This window comes from Phocoena sinus, chromosome 4 (assembly GCF_008692025.1).
Source record: "Phocoena sinus isolate mPhoSin1 chromosome 4, mPhoSin1.pri, whole genome shotgun sequence".
NCBI lineage: Eukaryota > Metazoa > Chordata > Mammalia > Artiodactyla > Phocoenidae > Phocoena > Phocoena sinus.
The window spans coordinates 96681081-96700333 of NC_045766.1; the positions used below are offsets into that span (position 1 = coordinate 96681081).

General features: G+C 40.1%; 1 protein-coding gene across 4 annotated transcripts in view; it reads left to right on the forward strand.

Moving 5' to 3' along the window:
* Positions 1-19253, forward strand: part of ABI3BP (ABI family member 3 binding protein) — a 276389-nt gene that overhangs the window by 201534 nt on the left and 55602 nt on the right. For 2 of the 4 annotated variants that reach the window (XM_032631466.1, XM_032631465.1), the window contains 3 exons: positions 2029-2106; positions 6493-6558; positions 8442-8516. In XM_032631466.1, coding sequence (XP_032487357.1) covers positions 2029-2106; positions 6493-6558; positions 8442-8516 — 219 coding nt within the window. The remainder of the gene's footprint in view (positions 1-2028; positions 2107-6492; positions 6559-8441; positions 8517-19253) is intronic. The other 2 variants (XM_032631463.1, XM_032631467.1) reach the window with 1 other exon arrangement.

Below are 19253 nucleotides of genomic sequence, written 5' to 3' on the forward strand. Positions count from 1 at the left end.
CTCCGGACACGCAGGCTCAGCGGCCATGGTTCACGGGCCCAGCCGCTCCACAGCATGTGGGATCCTCCTGGACCGGGGCACGGACTCGTGTCTCCTGCACTGGCAGGCAGACTCCCAACCACTGTGCCACCAGGGAAGCCCTCCAATTATTTTTTTAAAAAAGAATCTTCCCAAAGTATATCAATGCTATATTCTTTTGTTGCTTTTTCCATATTTGGAACTGCATTTGGGAAGAAAAATTTCATCTAGTATTTGAATATCTTTTGGGGGCTAACTGCAATGCCAAGCAATAGGAATTCCAAAATAAAACTGTTTTAAAGGTTACCCTGGAGAGCTCGCCATCTAATATGAAGACAGGATTTAGCAGTAGCTGTGCTTCCTCTGTGCTACCCAGTGTTCTACATGTATTTTTAAATTTAAGGCACGTAACAACTTTGTGAGGTAGTTTCTATTACTTGCCCCATTTTACAGCTTAGAAAATTGAGGCACAGAAAGATTTAAAAATCTGGTTAAGACATACAGCTAACGTCAGAGCCAAATTGGAACCCACATACTCAGTCACCAGAGCTCCTGGAATTCACCCCCATGTTATACAATACAATAAATTCATAGAGAAATGAGCAACATGCTGAGCAAGGAAACTACCTGGGGGTATCCGGGAAGGCTTCACAGAGGAGGTGACATGTATGCCGGGTCTTCCAGTTGGAATGAGAGTTGAAGTTAAAGGTGTGAAAGGTTAAAGACAGATAGGGAAGAGACACAGGGTAGAGAATGGCAGCCAGACTAATCTGATGAGCATCCGGGTAGCCTGGAGGAACACAGATGCATGAATGAGTCAGTAGGGTTGGTTGGAATGAGCTGGCCAGGCTTTCGAAGAGTTCAGCATCAATGTCTTCACTGTGTGGGAAACCCAATTTTGCCTGACACTTGGCTGAAGATGAACTGGAAAACAAGAGTTCCCAGCTTGTGTTTGTTGGCTTCTCTGCCCTGTCCATGCTGTGTCCCACATGGCTGTTTAAATCAGTGGCTTTATTTTCCTCCCTTCATCCATTTTCAGATAAAACCATCCTTTGTGTGTGTCTGCTGAAATGAAGTTACTGATCAATCACATTTTAAAATGGAATCCTTTTCAAAGGAAAAATTTTTTAACTGAATGAGCAAATATATCCTAATTACCAAATACTCATCTATTGTAGCCTAGGTCCTCAAAGTCAACATTACCCACGATGGCAAAGTCAAAAGTACTTATCAAGAACCAGTGCTGGATGTGCTAATTATCTAAATTCCACTCCCTGTTTGTTTTTTTTTAAAGTACCCCATTTACTGGACCAACTATTACAAGAATCTCTCTTATGAGCAGAATCCAGATTATAAAACAGGCAGAAAATAAGATGACAACATATTATTTGCACCAAGTATTTCCTTGGATCCAGTATGTAGCAAAGTGAACAGTATAATTTGCTATGTCGGTATGATGTTGTAATGATTTCAAGATAATATGGGACTGGGAGTATTGCCATACTTATTTTTATTTTGTCAGGAGTAATGCACCAGTATGTCAATAAACAAACTTTGATTTTCACATGAGATAAATAGGATATTTATTCTTCTATGGTGTAAATACACATTATTTTCTATGATCTATTTTTTTCCAGCTCACCTAAATAATTTGTGGAGCTCATGAAATAGGGAGGAAACTTGAAGGCAATAATACATAAAGACAGGAGGCATATCCAAGAATATAGCCATGTCCAGTATCATGAAACAATGATTCTGAACTAAAAGCTTTTGAAATCCTTATAATAATCATTAAAATAATAGTGCAAGAAGACAGTAAATATAATAAATGAGAGTTATTAAAATATACCATTATCTTTGACATATGGTGGTTATTGGGCATAGTTATTAATGCAATTTACCCTTTTATCACTGCACGGGATAGAAAAGAGTAGAGTTTGTTTGTTTCCTTTTTGACCCATTCATAATGATAATCATTTAAAGCCAGCCATCTTACTGCGTTTCCTCCAGCAGAAACAGACCAATCCACCCAAGAACTCTTCACAACCAAGTTTCCACGAACAACTGAATTGGCAAAGACAACTCAGGGTAATGCTATTTCCCCACCTCTGGATAGTAACTTTTCCTTCTTTTTTAAGCAGGAAGAAAATTTTCTTTTAAGAATGTAATTTTTCATCACAGTGAGTTAAGTTTTTTCATTGCATAGGTACAGGACATCAGCCAAATAGGAATATTTGTATGAATACCAGTTGAATGTAGGAAAGACAATTTCTTTAGTTAGAGCTGTGCTTTTGAATGTATGGTTGACTGCTTCATGCTGATGACTAAGAAAGAGAGCTCCCATTTTTTTTTCCTTGCTTGACCTTTTGCCTCATTTTCCACATCTGATAAATAAGAATTTTTATTTCCTTCTCCTTCTTCTCCTTTCTCTCTCTCTCCTCCCTCTGTCCCATCTCCCAAACTTGATCAACGCGTTGGTATTGTGGCCTGAGAAAGGAAACTCGTAACAAGAAAAATCATTTTTTAATGATGAATTAATATTAAAACATCCAAGAAGCTTTATTCGGGGGTCTCCTTATATTATTTTTTCCTTCTACTTTTTGGGAAGTTAACTCACCTACACAGAGCTCTCTCTCACATCTTCATGCTCTCGGTAGTCTTTCCTTTTTATATCTTTCTGTCCTACTTGGATTGTAACCAGTTGCAGATTTCTAGTATTTTCGTGTTTTCTTTTTTTCCCCTTAATTACGCTCTTTTGCCCATGTCTACCTCTAGCATATGGGAGAAAGCCCAAAAAACAAGAGCAAATAGTTTTTAAAGAGTTGTAAGGCAAATTTATTGTACTCAATTGTCAGTCATAATTGGGGAGGGAGCTTTGTGGAAGAAACAAAACAATATGAGGAAATGATAATAAAAGAAATCTAACCTTAAGGTATATATTTTATAATAAGCAGAGCAGTACTTGTTCTAAATAAACATGACTGACAATACTCTCTACGGTACAAGACAGTTCTTGTAAATTTTGTAAAACTTTTGAACTTGTTTCATTTAATTTTTATAATGGTTTAAATGTTTATTTTATTATTTACTTTATTACCTTTCTACTTATTTTTAAAATAAAGTTAATATACACAGAAGTAAGGAGCCAGTATAATGACAGCCCTCCCACACCCTCATTACTAGCTTCAGCCATTAACAGCAGGTGTTCAATCCTATTATATCCATACCGCATCCTGATTTTTATATGTTTATTTTTTAATGTTTTTGCAAACCTCTTTAATGTCTGGCTTGATAGAAGATAGCTGGATTCTCATAATCAAACACATTGACGTTTTTACAGCAAAACATATAAATACTTACAATAAGCAGGGTAAACACTTTATTCAGCTCGGGTTGTATTGCCAAATGAGAAAAAGATTTCAGCTTTTTTTTTTTTTTTTTTTGCGGTACGCGGGCCTCGCACTGTTGTGGCCTCTCCCGTCGTGGAGCACAGGCTCAGTGGCCACAAACCCATGTCCCCTGCATCAGCAGGCGGACTCTCAACCACTACGCCACCAGGGAAGCCCCAAGATTTCAGCTTTTCAAAGCTTTGTAGATTTCAGAATTGAGGGTAAAAATCATAGACCTTTTCTTGTTTTTGCTTTTTCTTACTTTAATGGGAGTATCAATATTTTTATCAAATTGCTTCTAGAACATGGTTTTATTAGATGAGTTTCACAGTTGATTGGTTGTATATCCAGGATCTGATATCATTCTATGAATTGTCTTAACATATTTATATAATGTACTGTATTTTAATTACTTTCTTATGTTCTGAAGATCCTTAGCTTGAACCTAACTTGTGCAGCTCTGGGATTCACACTTTTCTAGACTCATGCCAAGGCTCTTTAAAGTGGGCTCACCAGAAATGCATTTCCAACCTGGTCCAGGCCAGTAACCCTTCTTGGGAGTAGAGGGTCAACTTTAGTAACAGCACACTGTGTGTCCTAGGATCACCCTCTGACCCAACCCTCATAAATGCGTGCCTGAGCTCTATGGACAAGGAGGTCAATCTACTGTATTATTTTTATTGTGTTGTGTTTTGTTTCTAATAGTAGGTATCAGATGTGCAAGACAGCACACAACAATTTGAGAGATGCTGTAGGCATGAAATTGTTTCTCTTGGTCTTCATACTCCACCCATGCATGTACCAGGACCTTGTGGCTTTTTGGTCTCCAAGCCCTCAGCAGTGGGGCCCAAGTGCTCCAAAGAAACTTAGTGTCTAAAGCCTACAGCATGAACCTACTAGTAGGATCTCTGGCACATTTTCTCTGCGTCATTCTTGCTTCTTTGTCTGCTGATACAATTCCCTGCAGCTATAACCGAAACCCTGACCTAACTCAAGCTGCTCTCCTTTTCTCCTCCCATCTCAACCCATGGTAGAAATCCACTTGGCCAGAGGCATTCTGGGGACATTTTGATTATTTTACTTATTTCAGCCCCCCTGATCCGTATGCCACCCAGGGCACAAGGGGTCCCTGGGTGTACCCTTGTACCCTTCTTTCCCTCTCCCTATACTGGGCAAAACAAAGATCCTTCAAGGTATTTCTCCTGTAATCCTTGTCTGTCTATTTTTGATGTTATCTTTGTCAAATATTTTTAGTGTTCTTTTAAAATAATTTTTATAAAACTCTTTAGATATGAAGCCATCTTTTAAAATTATTTTTATTATTAGTGACCAAAAACTATGTGGAGATGATATTTACAATGTTACATTCTCACAATGCACCTTTGTCTTTTTTTTTTTTAGTTTAAAATTGAAACCCTCAAGCAGTTTTCTCAAGGCCATGTGTTACCTGGTGATGAGCTATGTGAATAACTCACAGCCCAGACATAAGTTATATTTCAGCTCCTTTATAAAAAGTTCTTTCAAGATTTAAGTAAAGACTGTATAAAAAATAAAACCAAAATTCTGATCCTGTGGCTTTGAAATAATGAATGTAGTGCTGATAATTTCTACACTCTGCTCTGTTTCTTTTCTAAAGTTTTAAAATTCATATGTGTTCTAGAATGATACTAATAAGAGCCAGGATTCTTATATTTCTTTAAGCAAAAGCAATCTAACATTGAAGAAATTAACAAGAAAGCTGAAATATGTTCAACTGACAGGGAATCCTACCACTCTCAAAGAAAATTGAAGAAACACATTTGCAAATCATCATCACACATCTTAGGCCATGCGAGAATTGATTATTTTTGAATAAATCAGTACCTCTGTTCACTCTAGTTATTGCACTTTGAAAGGAGCACATTAAACCTACAGAGAATTTCAGTATGTGTCTGCTGGTTTGGGCCTGAGTATGGCAAAATTCTACTCATCAGTCCGCACATAGGAAGTTTATAAATGAGCTACATTACAATCTGTTTTGCAGGTATATTTTTTAATGTGGTAGGCAAGGCATTTGCTGATTGATGGTTACATAAATACCCATTCAAGATGTGAACAAAATCATTGAAATGGTGTAATCTACTTAACAAAGTTTGCAAGAAAATTTTTTCCAGTCTTAGCTAAAGCATTACCAAGAAAGTTGGTGGCAGGAAGCAACGTGGTGTGTCAAGGGTGGCAGAGGAGGGAAGGCAAGTATAGACACATCCCAGGATGGATGCACACTTTAAAAACTTAGGGAGCAAAAATATTTCAGCTGAGTTTCTCATGAATTTGCCTGCATACAATGGTCACTAATTTTTTAAATGTATTTGACAACTCTTCATTAATGGTCCTCACTGTGCCAGGCCCTGGATAACGGGAGCAGGAAGTAACAAGGTGGCATGTTGGTCCAAGGGCTGTCTGAGTTCTTGATCTTTGCTCACCCTCTCTTGATGGGCAGGACACCAGAGGTCATTTTCTCTCATCCCTAAAGCTTTAGTGGATGGCACTAAGTTGAGTATTTATTCACTTCCAGGTTCATGAGCTAAGACAATTAGATACAGACCACGTTTCTACTCTTTTCTTCTTACATACCTAAAAATATTTTTCTTTCTGCCTTTAATATTATTTGTCTCCTTTGGCAAAATAATGTTTCACAGTGACTCCCTAATTCAGAGATGTGAATGGGTGGATGGATGGGTTGATGGACAGACACATGGATGGATGGAGGGGTAGATGGTTGGCTTATATGTTTACCATATTAAGCAACCTTGTGGTGAAATAAATGCCCCTGAAAAACATGGACTAAATGATGACTAATCCTTAACACACATTACCGATGACCTACCTCACTTTGACTGTGTGCATCTTTAATTTCCAGGCATGAATATTTTCACTTGCTTTTTTTCCTTCAGCATCAATGCTGTAATGCATACTTGGAGATTTAAGAATATTCTTTATACTTCCATGCAAAGTGTACAAGTTGTTGGTCTGTAGAGTACTAAATCTCCATTTATTGAGCTCAGGAGTGCTGGTTATTAAATGTGAAGCATTTCCTCTGTTTCAGCACCACACAGATTGTATACAACTCCTGTGAAGCCCAGAACACCTGACAAACCACACATCAGACCTGGTAAGTTGTTTCTCTTTCTGATGACCTAAATAATCAGCATATCTAAGAAGATATAAAATGTATTGAGGAATTCCCTGGCAGTTCAGTGGTTAAAACTCCGCACTTCCACTGCAGGGGGCACGGGTTCAATCTCTGGTCAGGGAAGTAGGATCCCACATGCTGCCTGGCACTGCCAAAAAAAAAATATTGAAACAGCCAAATATACCAAATGAAGGCTATATATCCTTAAACTGAAATAAATTACATACAAAATTCTGATCCTTGTGGGTAAGTAGAGAGGAAATAATGAATCCATGGAAGTGACAAGACTTGACTGAGATTTTTAAGCATAATCAGATTAAGATACCACCACGGAAGCTTAACAATATAAAACCATTTTTAAAATAGTATTTTTGCATAAATCACACACACTCTCCCCTCCTCCTTCAGTTTTCTATGGCAATTATAGAGATAGCATTAGCATTAGCTATGATATATTACATGTCAAATGTTATCTTTTAAGAAAAGACCTCTTCCATTATAAAAGACTTGTTCTGGGAGAATATTTTTACTTGATTCTTTCAGATTAAAAAAAAATTAAAAAAACACATTTTACAGGTTTTAAACATCAAAGTAAAGTGAAAATAACCTGGAAAATACTTTTTTTTTTTTTTGGCCACAACATGCATCTTGCAGGAACTTAGTTCCCTTACCAAGGATCGAACTTGGGCCCCAGCAGTGAAAGCACTGCGCCCTAACCACTGGACTGGTAGAGAATTCCCAGAAAATACTTTAAATCTAAATTCACCAAAGGATTTAGGATCTCCCTCACTGGAGCTTGTTAGTGAAAAGTTAACTTGGGGGTTGATTTGGTCCATATAAATCACTCCTATGCTAACATACAAGTTGGACCAGAGACTCTGGTGTTTTCTGCCCCTTTTCTCCTCTGTGATTCTAAGAAGTTTTAAAGTTCTAAATGAAAAAATGGCTTATAAGCTAACATTCCCGGTGAACATCTCTCCAGGCACATGGAAGAAAGAACAAATACATTTTTCTTTGATTTATGGAGGAGCCCATATTTTTTGGAATAATCCTCCGACTCCATGTGATTTTTGTATCATGGTAACTGTTGAGAATTTAACGTGTGGCTGGTTATATTAAACCTTTCTACAAAATAAGGAAACAGTAACAATAATGGCTAACAGTGATGGTGTGCTAACCATGCATCCTGTGAGGTAAGGCTGGGGAAGCTAAGGCTTAAGAAGGGCTGGGAAGTGGATTCAAAGGCAAGCAGTCTGGCTTCAGAACTCACTCTCTTAATCGCGATACACTTAGTGCTTTTCCTTGAAAACTCTGCTAAATGGAAGATAAAAAGCTGACTTCAATGTTTTTGTACTATTATGACTCTCAACAGAGCAGGAGAGAAATTTCAATGGTTTTATCATAGTTCTGAGTTTAACGGTGGACTTGAGGGAGCATATGTACCTAGAGACTCCTCCAAAAGGACCACAAACGTATGTGTTAGGAGGCCTTGACCAATAAATACACATCAAGTTTTGGGTTTTCTTTCAGCATATGTAGTCCTGATCTTTCTTCAGTCCCATTTTGGAATGTATCTAGTGCTTATAAATGAAGCCAGCTAGTTTCCACTTAGAAATATAAATTCCCTCTACTTTTTCAAGCCCAGTGATCACCTCAGAGTACATACTCAGGTCTCAAATTCAAGTCTGTGATTTTTATACCAGACTTGTGATTTCTATATTCTGAACGACAGTTTTTGGTAAGTCATCATATTTTTATCGCCCAGTTAAATGACTTCCAATTCTCTGGAAAGTTTTATTTTCCTTGGCTACAAATTTTCAATTAAAAAATGTCTAAACTACTTATTTCCCACTTTATTATAGTTCTGAATAGGACAACTACAAGACCTAGTAGACCCAAACCCAGTACAATGCCCAAAGGGAATGGAATGGAAACAGTTAATGATCACAAATTTATTTCCTTTTGATCCTATTAAACTCTAGATGTTTTCATTCAATTTTTATAATTTTGTTGAATGCACATTTCAATTCCTTTTTTACAAGTTTTGTTAGTACAGCCAGTTTTGGAAGTTCATAGAATTGAAACTTGTAATTCATTCCGAAGTCAAAATTTCAACAACAAAAAAATTTCAAATGTCTCTGAAAAGATTAAAATATAGTTTTTCACTTTTCTCAGCCTAGTCCACTAAGTCAGCTACAGCTACAATATATAGTCTTGATTCTTAAAAGTATCCTGAATATGAATTATTGAATTAAAATATCAAAATAGCTGTTTCCCTAACTTCAAAACACTTTCTATATACAGGTTTGGTCTTTGAGAATGTTATCACTTCATTTTCCAGTTTATAATTTCACAAGTACCACTGAAATTTTTTTAATACACCCAGATCTGTTAGCCACCTGGAATATGACATTTAAATGAGAAGAGCAGTTAGCAAATGATCACCCTGGTTACAAGCATATCAGTGTTTCCAAATCATTCAGTTTGATTCAGTGACATTGCCCTAATCCAGTCTGGTCTATGGAATATCATACAGATAAATAGAATAATAATCTGATAAAAGTTCAAACACTCAACTCACTAAGTGGATAAATGGTAGTTATTAAATGCCTTAATATGGGATTGCATTGTTTCCTTGAAATATTTTTTGAATAGTGCAAATCTTGTGCCTGCTTATGTAAAAAAGCATAAAAATTACAGTTTATTTAATATGTATATATAAAATCAACCCATAATTATTCCCTAATGAGAAAGAGATATGAATACTACCTGAAGACATGTATTCAGTCTAAAAACGATTTAGGGGCTTCCCTGATGGCACAGTGGTTGAGAGTCTGCCTGTCGATGCAGGGGACGCGGGTTCGTGCCCCGGTCTGGGAGGATCCCACATGCCACTGAGCGGCTGGGCCTGTGAGCCATGGCTGCTGGGCCTGCGCGTCCGGAGCCTGTGCTCCACAACGGGAGAGGCCACAACAGTGAGAGGCCCGCATACCGCAAAAAAAAAAAAAAAAACGATTTAGATTTTTTTTAAAAGTGTGTGTTTTTGTACTCGGTTATTACAATGTCTGAAGTTCTAGGAATTCACTTCCCTTCAATTAATGAGGCAGATACTATAAATTTCTGACTCATGAAAATCAAGAAAGCATTCCAATATCCATTTATGCTCAGCTGTTCCTTTTATTTTTCCCAAGTGGGATTAGGCAGTTCATAGTGTCTCAGGTTGACGTAAACAGTCTGGCTCTAAACAAAGCCACCTTCTTAATATTCAAAATAATTCCCTGGAGTTTGCCTAAGTAAAAATAGAAGAAAGCATTTATGTCAACAAAACAAAGAACAAGTAGCTATGATCAAACTTGAAAGCCATTAACCTTCAGTATAATCAAGCATTGATTCTCACAAGGAAAATTCTGTCTTTTGGAGGGAAAACAGAGCATTATTATATTTTAGTTTATTAGCAATATAAATATTTTTTCTAGAGCCACTTGTAATACAAACTGACATCTGTTACCCTCTTGTGTAGATAAAGTCAACTTTGTAATAACTCACCTAACTTAGCTTTGAAAGGATGATCTCTTACCAGGACTTCTTCAGTTTAATTAGTTGGTTGCTGGTAGAAATAGATTGATGGACTACTGAGCCCGCACGCCACAACTACTGAAGCCTGCACACCTAGAGCCCGTGCTCTTCAAAAAGAGAAGTCACCATCACAATGAGAAGCCCACATACCGCATTGAAGAGTAACCCCCACTTACGGTGACTAGAGAAAGCCTACGTGCAGCAATGAAGACCCAAGGCAGCCAAAAATAAATAAATAAATAAAAAATGAGCAGACAGGATATTAGCAAGAATAGAGATCTAAACAGCACCATCAACCAAATAGACTCACACAATTATGGTGAAATGACATGGGGCAAAGGTACAAAGGCAGTTCAACAGAGAAAGGACAGTGTTTTCAACAGATGGTGCTGGAAAAACTGGATATCTGTATGCAAAAACACTAAACAAAACAAAAACCAAGCAAACAAAGAACTCCTCTACCTAAACGAAAAGGAACTCAAGGTGGATCATAGATCTAAATGTAAAATGTGGGGCTTCCCTGGTGGTGCAGTGGTTAAGAATCCACCTGCCAATGCAGCAGACATGGGTTAGACCCCTGGTCCAGGAAGATCCCACATGCTGCAAAGCAACTAAGCCTGTGTGCCACAACTACTGAGCCTGCACTCTAGACCATGTGAGCCACAACTACTGAGCCCATGTGTCACAACTACTGAAGCCCACATTCCTAGAGCCCATGCTCCACAACTAGAGAAGCCACCTCAATGAGAAGCCCACGCATCACAATGAAGAGTAGCCCCCACTCACAGCAACTAGAGAAAGCACACGTGCAGCAGTGAAGACCCAACACAGCCAAAAATAAATAAATAAATTAAAAAAATTTATTTTAAAAAAAGAAAAGAAATAGGTTGATAGGCACAGGTAAACAAAGCTGAGCTCATTGTTTCCCCTTTCCTTGCTCCACTACCATCCCCAATCAAAATGTGTTGCACATGTTCTATGTTCTGATGTCTGTCTATTGGGATCCCCCTTCAGGGAAGGACTTGCCTGACCTACCTGAAGGGAATGAAGTCAACAGACAGTATCCCACTGTCATATCCTTCACAGTCAGCCTCAGCTGAGAGAGCCTTGATTGGAGATATGGGTGGTACATCTCCTTGTCTACCGCAACATATAACAGCCAAATGATATTTGCCTCAGGAATGCAAGATTGGTTTAACATTCAAACAAATTAGTGTAATTTACCACATTAAGAGAGCAAAGGAAAACATCATATGATCATCTCAATAAATTTTTAAAAAATCAACCATTAGACAAAATTCAAAAAACATTCATGATGAAAACTCTCAGAAAACTAGGAATAGAAGGAATTTTCCTCATTCTGATAAAGGGCATCTGTGAAAAACCTACAGCTACCATCCTATATCACAGTGAAAGTTTAAATGTTTTTCTTCTAACATCAAGAACATAAGCAAGGATTCCTACTTTTACCCCTTCCATTGAAAATAGAAGCAGAGTGTTAAGCCAGTGCAATAAAGCAAGAAAAGAAGTAATGGTATAAAAATTGCAAATTACAGATGCCATTGTGTAGCATATTATGAAAGGAAAATTTAACAGCTCTTGAAGTATTTGCCTGGGGAATAGTGTCTTGAGAAATTGGTGAGAAAAAGAATGTTTTTAAATCTGTTCTGTTCAGGTTGTAGACTTACATGTGTCCACATTACTTAGAATGTGCATAGTTTTGATCTAACTTGTTTATAGAAATGCAGGTATTCACATCAAGTTTCTTTTCTTTCTTCTCTGACCCAGTCCTACTATCTCATTCATACTCACTTCTAACCTCTTTTGAGTCTTAATGAGATACCATTTTTGTGTTAACTGATTCCTTATCCAAGTTTGACATTTCACCCATAATATGTATGTTTGTTATCCATCTCACATATATTTCCCTATAGCTTTTCTCACTGAAGTTTTCAGCACAGATATTTTACATATAAAAAAATCAGTTGATAAAAGGATGTGTTTAGGATTTATAGGACATATTCTTCATGATTTTAGCTCACTTAATGTTGTGCCTTTGGAAAACTAAAAAAGAAAGATTCTGAGGCCTCAAAACTATGGTCCTTGATTCTTTGGGCCTCTATACAATTCTTTCAATGATTCCATAAGCCCCAGGAATCTTTAAATTATCTTGAGCAAAGTTTCTTGATTTATAACATCATTATAGATATTTACCCTGCTTTATGTTTATTTCACATGTATATGTATAAATATTTCTCCACCTTAAAGTTAGAAAGTAGCCTTCAGAGAATGAAGTTTTAGGTAGGTCATTTTCCCAGCAGTCTGCTTTTTCAGGATTTCCAGAGATGTGTCTCAGCTTAATTGATATGTTCTACATGTTATAACCAACTTGAGATCTGACTCCAGAGATGCAACAGCATGCCCTAGACCAAGGGGATTGCACAGAGTACAATCCCACAGACCAAACCCAGCTCACTGCCTTTTTTTCGTAAATAAAGTTCTATAGAAACATGGCTTGCTTTCACAATATAGTGGCAGAATTGAATAGTTGTGACAGAGACAGTATGGCCCACGGAGCTGAAAATATTTACTGTCTAACCCCTGACAGAAAAAATTTGCCCATTCTGTGCTAGACAGTCTCTCCAACTTTCTCCCTATGGAAGGAAGCTGCTGAGTTGTGCAGTTATTCTTTCATTCAACTGACATTTATTGAAAGCCCATTATGTGCCAGGCAAAATGTAGTTTGGAAACCACTTGGCACATGCGGTTTGGCAGATATATTGGATACCTGAACCCCAAACTCCTTTCTCTACTCCCTCTTCTCCTAATGAGGAATCCACACTTCACTGACCCCACACGGAGTATGCCTGACAACAAGAACCCAGACTCCTCCAAGGTGAGGAATGTGTTTGTCTGAGCTGTGGCTAAATCTTCCAGTCTGCTGGCTCATCACCCCTGACTTTTTAGCCAGGTGCTAAGATTTGGAGACAAGGGTGAGGAAACCAATCATCCATAAATACCACTCCTTTTGGTCACAGGGAAATAGTCTCTGTTACATTTGGAAATTGATTCCCAGTTTACTGTGTTTGTTTGCAAAGTTTCTGTTACCATGGTTAAAAATACCCAAATCCTTACTTCATTTTTGACAATAAATTGCTAAAGGGTGAACTATGTAAATCCAGATATTTTTGGAGAAGTCCCATATGGCAGTGGGGGTTCACACTGAAGCTGAAGTCTTGGTTCTTCCAGAGCCAACTCTGCCCTTTAGAAAACAGTAGATTAACCCTGCCTGAGGGAAAAAGAATTCAGGTCACAGCCTGGGCCAGACTGGCTGATTGCCAATTCCTGAGGATTCTTTCTCTGCAATAGCTCTTATTGGCTTCTCCTTTGCCCTCCCATTGCCTCTCTGCTACCTTTGGCATTTATTTGCTCTCCTCATTTCAGGGCCACAGAAGTTCACTGGTCTCCAGGTTCAGTGCTCACACTGCTCCTGGCTGACATGCAAACCACAGCTAGGTGGAACCAAGGCCAGAACTAGAGTTCAGTCTCCTGTCCCCTGTTCAGTGCTCTTTCCCTGCGTCCCGCAGCTGCCTTCTGCTGGGTTCTTACCAACATTCTCATCCACTACTGGCTTTTCTCTGTTTCTAAAGGCTGGACAAAGTCCAGTTTAGCAGCTGACATTCTATTGATTTGGGTACTTAACCTATAAGAATCATAACAGTATGATGCTTCCATCTCTGCCTATACAGAAAGTGACAGAAAATGGCTTGTTTCTGCTGATTTCTCCCATAACTGGAAAAGAGTCCAGGGATGTTTACATGTTTGATCTTATTAATAAAGTAATCCTGCAGACTTTTGTATTCTCTCCTACATCTCCATTTCACCAGCCTGTGACTTGTTGGATTTGCATGTGCCTGGTTGGGAAACCATGTCATCCTTGTATTTCTGAGTCCCACACACCAGTGGCATGGATGAATGACACGTGCTTGCCAGCCATGGCTGTTTAGCCCTTACCCAGTGGTGGCACTTCAAACCACCCAAAAGAAAAAGTATAGGACTTGAGGGCTAAAGTCAGAGTCATTGTGAAGAGTAAGAGAAGCGTTAAAAACAAAATTCAACCAAGTAAATTTGAAGATTTAATTGGCTTTATTCAACAATTTATGAATCAGGCAGCTTCCCAGTTAGCAACCAGAAGGGCACTCTGAAGGGTTGTACAAAATGGAAGGTTTTTTTTTATAGGAAGAAGGGTGGGCAAGGGAACTATTAGAAAAAGAAAAGAAAATACTATTTATAGGCCAGGACAACTTCTTTTTGGGTAGAAGGGAGTTGCATGGGTTTTAAGTGGATTGCCTCTTCTTCCTCTGGGGGATGAAGGGTGCGGTGCTGACCAGAATATTCCAGACTGGTTGATTGAGATTACATTTCTGGGGAAGGTCAAAACTGCAGTTAAGTCAGCTTTTAAGTCTAGGCTTGGTATCATGGGCTTTAGCACAAGTGATGCCATTTTGGGCCTGTGGTTTTCTCTTTAACAGAGGGAAGAAGATGACAGGAAAAAGCACTCTGTACTATCCCAATTAGTGCTTAAGAGATGGGCTTTGGAGCTGGGCACACATGGGTGTGAATGCCTCCACTTCATCTGTGAGTCCTTGGGCAAGTGCTTACTCTCCCCTTGCCTTGGGTTTCCTCATCTGTGAGACCCGGGTGGTATCTCCCACCCAGAAGAGTTGTATGGCTCAAATCACGTCATGAATATGTAAGGTGCTTGCGCAGCACTGGATCAAAGTACTTTGTTTTCTTAAGGGTAGAAAGATTTGGAGAAAGGCTATGAAGAAGGAGCTACTGAAGGCACACATAGCCTACTAAGCTTCTAGAGGATATAATACAGTTTTACCCTCGAAAAATAGTGGTAAATCAGATCTCAGCAAGCCACGTTATCCTGGTGACACAAATGAAAGCACTTTGCCTTCCCTTAAGCCATGGACAGAGTAACCACCCAAATGAGTCATTTCCCACCTCCATTACCACTAAGAGGAGGGCACAGGAAGAAAACTAATGAGCTATTTGTTCTCACAATGCCTGTGGGATGAGCCACAAAATAGTCAGTGACCACAGAAACATTTTATTCCTACCACAAATAAACAGCAGTTGATTCATGGCTACATGCACTCACCTTGATTTTATATGTTCTCTCTTATTCAAATAGAGGGTGTGGGATTGTAATATTGGGTTTCATAAATTAATGTTAATCATAATTATTATTATAACTGTTAATAATACTAAGTTAATATTATAATGCTGATTAATGCCCATTATAGTTATAATAATTTCATAAATTAATGTGAAAATACCAGCTTCTGTTGTATACTTAATATATCTGCCTACACGTTAAATGAGACTGGGTGTATAATGTCCCTACAGAGTCCTGGAACTCAAAACAGGGTTGTTGTTGTGCTTGTCCTTGTTAATATACTAACTAGCATATTAATTCAATGTTTATTCTTATTTTTTAATTGGTGAATTATAGTCAGGTCCTCAGAGTATGGATTTTCTTTTTAGGATGAGCCATTATATCTAAGATAATATTTACTTTTGAGATTCTGTCTGTTCCTATTATTTCTTAATGAAGACTGCCGGCCACATCAGGGAAGATTATTTTATAATGTAAAAGAATAATAATTTTTAAAAAGCAGGACAAAAGCTAAATTGGTTCCCTCTACCCTTAGGATTGCTACCCAAAACCCTGGCACCAGATTGTGTTTGAGGGACTTAGGAGATAAAATAGCACGCAAAGTAATTTTGAGGTCAGTTTCTTCCAAACAGCAATTTGGAATTCTAGGCGTGCCCAGGCCTAATTTACAAATCTCAAAAGCACAGATCCAGTCTGTGGCCTAACCAGCCTTCTAGCCAAGAACTCTCAAAAAATATTTTTAAAGTCAATTCATTAAGTACAAACCCAAACACACTGGAATTTTAAGGGTTTTCATTGGGATAGAGGACTTGGAGAAAAGTTTTTTAAAAACCACAAAATTGGGGGGACCTTGAAGATGGCGGAAGAGTAAGACGCGGAGATCGCCTTCCTCCCCCCGGATACACCAGAAATACATCCACACGTGGAACAACTCCTACAGAACTCCTACTGAAGGCTGGCAGAAGACCTCAGACCTCCCAAAAGGCAAGAAACTCCCCACGTAACTGGGTAGGGCAAAAGAAAAAACAGAGACAAAAGAATAAGGACGGCACCTGCACCAGTGGGAGGGAGCTGTGAAGGAGGAAAAGTTTCCACACACTAGGAAGCCCCTCCGCGGGCGGAGACTGCAGGAGGCAGAGGGGGGAGTTTCGGGACCACGGAGTAGTGCACAGCGACGGGTGCGGAGGGCAAAGCGGGGAGATTCCTGCACAGAAGATCGGTGCCGACCAGCACTCACCAACCCGAGAGGCTTGCTGCTCACCCACCGGGGCGGGCGGGGCTGCGAGCTGAGGCTAGGGTTTTGGTTTTGGACGGAGCTCAGGGAGAGGACTGGGGTTGGCGGCTTGAACATAGCCTGAAGGGGTTAGTGCACCACGACTAGCCGGGAGGGAGTTCGGGGAAAAGCCTGCACCGGCCGAAGAGGCAAGAGACTTTTTCTTCCCTCTTTGTCTCCTGGTGCGCGAGGAGAGGGGTCTAAGAGCGCTGCTTAAAGGAACTCCAGAGACGGGCGCGAGCCGCGGCTAAAAGCGCGAACCCCAGAGACGGGCGCGAGCCGCGGCTGAGGGCGCGAGCCCCCGAGACGGGTGCGAGCCGCGGCTGAAAGCGCAAACCCCAGAGACGGGCGCGAGCCCCCGAGACGGGCACGAGCCGCGGCTGAAAGCGCAAACCCCAGAGACGGGCGCGAGCCGCGGCTAAAACCGCGGACCCCAGAGACGGGCGGGAGACGCTAAGGCTGCTGCTGCCGCCACCAAGAGGCCTGTGTGCGAGCACAGGTCACTGTCCACACCCCTCTTCCGCGGAGCCTGTGCAGCCCGCCACTGCCAGGTTCCCGGGATCCAGGGACAACTTCCCCGGGACAGCGCACGGCGGGCCTCAGGCTGGTGCAACGTCACGCTGCCGCTGCCGCCGCAGGCCGGCCCCGCACGCAGTGCCCCTCCTTCCCCCATCCCCCAACCCCCGGCCTGAGTGAGCCGGAGGCCCCGAATCAGCGGCTCCTTTAACCCCGTCCTGTCTGAGCGAAAAAACAGACGCCCTCCAGCGACCTACACGCAGAGGCAGGGCCAAATCCAAAGCTGAGCTCCTGTGAGCTGTGAAAACAAAGAAGAGAAAGGGAAATCTCTCCCAGCAGCCACAGAAGCAGCGGATTAAAGCTCCACAATCAACTTGATATACCCTGCATCTGTGGAATACCTGAATAGACAAGGAATGATCCCAAATTGAAGAGGTGGAATTTAGGAGCGAAATCTATGATTTTTTCCCCTTTTCCTCTTTTTGTGAAGGTGTACGTGTATGCTCCTGTGTGACATCTAGTCTGTATACTCTAGCTTCCACCATTTGTCCTAGGGCTCTATCCGTCCATGACTTTTTTTTAAAAATTCTTTTTCTTAATAATTAAGTTTAATTGTAATAACTTTATTATACTTTACCTTCGTTCTTTCTTTCCTTCCTTCCCTCCCTCCTTTAGACAACGAATCACCCCAAATTGAGGAGGTGGTCTCAGGGAGCAGGATTTATGATTTTTCCCCCTTTACCTCTTTTTGTGAAGGTGTATGTGTATGCTTCTGTGTAAGATTTTCTCTGTATAGCTTTGCTTCCAACATTTGTCCTAAGGTTCTATCCGTCCCTTTTTTTTTTTCTAAATATTTTTTAATTCAATAACTATATTATACTTTATTTTATTTTTACTGTATCATCTTTCTTTCTGTCTTTTTTTCCTTCTTTCCCTCCTTCCTTCCTTCCTCCCTCCCTCCCTCCCTCCCTCCTTTCTTTCCTTCTTTGCTTCTTTCTTCCTTCCTTCCTTTCCTCCTTTCCCTCTTTCTTTACTCATACTTCTACTAATTCTCCCTACTTTTTCTCCCTTTTATTCTGAGCTGTGTGGATGAAAGGCTCTTGGTGCTCCAGCCAGGAGTCAGGGCTCTGCCTCTGAGGTAGGAGAGCCAACTTCAGGACACTGGTCAACAAGAGACCTCCCAGCTCCACATAATATTAAACAGCGGAAATCTCCCAGAGACCTCCATCTTAACACCAGCACCCAGCTTCACTCAACGACCAGCAAGCCACAGTGCTGGACAACCTATGCCAAACAACTAGCAAAACAGGAACACAACCCCACCCATTAGCAGAGAGGCTGCCTAAAATCATAATAAGGCCACAGACACCCCAAAACACACCACCAGATGTGAACCTGCCCACTAGAGAGACAAGATCCAGCCTCATCCAGCACAACACAGGCACTAGTCCCCTCCACCAGGAAGCCTACACAACCCACTGAAACAACCTTAGCCACTGGAGACAGACATCAAAAACAACGGGAACTACGAACCTGCAGCCTGCAAAAAGGAGACCCCAAACACAGTAAGATAAGCAAAGTGAGAAGACAGAAAAACACACAGCAGATGAAGGAGCAAGATAAAAACCCACCAGACCTAACAAATGAAGAGGAAATAGGCAATCTACCTGAAAAAGAATTCAGAATAATGATAGTAAGGATGATCCGAAATCTTGGAAGTAGAATGGACAAAATGCAAGAAACAGTTAACAAGGACCTACAAGAACTAAAGATGAAACAAGCAACGATGAACAATGCAATAAATGAAATTAAAATCACTCTAGATAGGATCAGTAGCAGAATAACTGAGGCAGAAGAACGGATAAGTGACCTGGAAGATAAAGTAGTGGAAATAACTACTGCAGAGCAGAATAAAGAAAAAAGAATGAAAAGAACTGAGGACAGTCTCAGAGACCTCTGGGACAACATGAAACGCACCAACATTCGAATTATAGGGGTTCCAGAAGAAGAAGAAAGAAAGAAAGGGACTGAGAAAATATTTGAAGAGATTATAGTTGAAAACTTCCCTAATATGGGAAAGGAAATAGTTAATCAAGTCCAGGAAGCACAGAGGGTCCCATA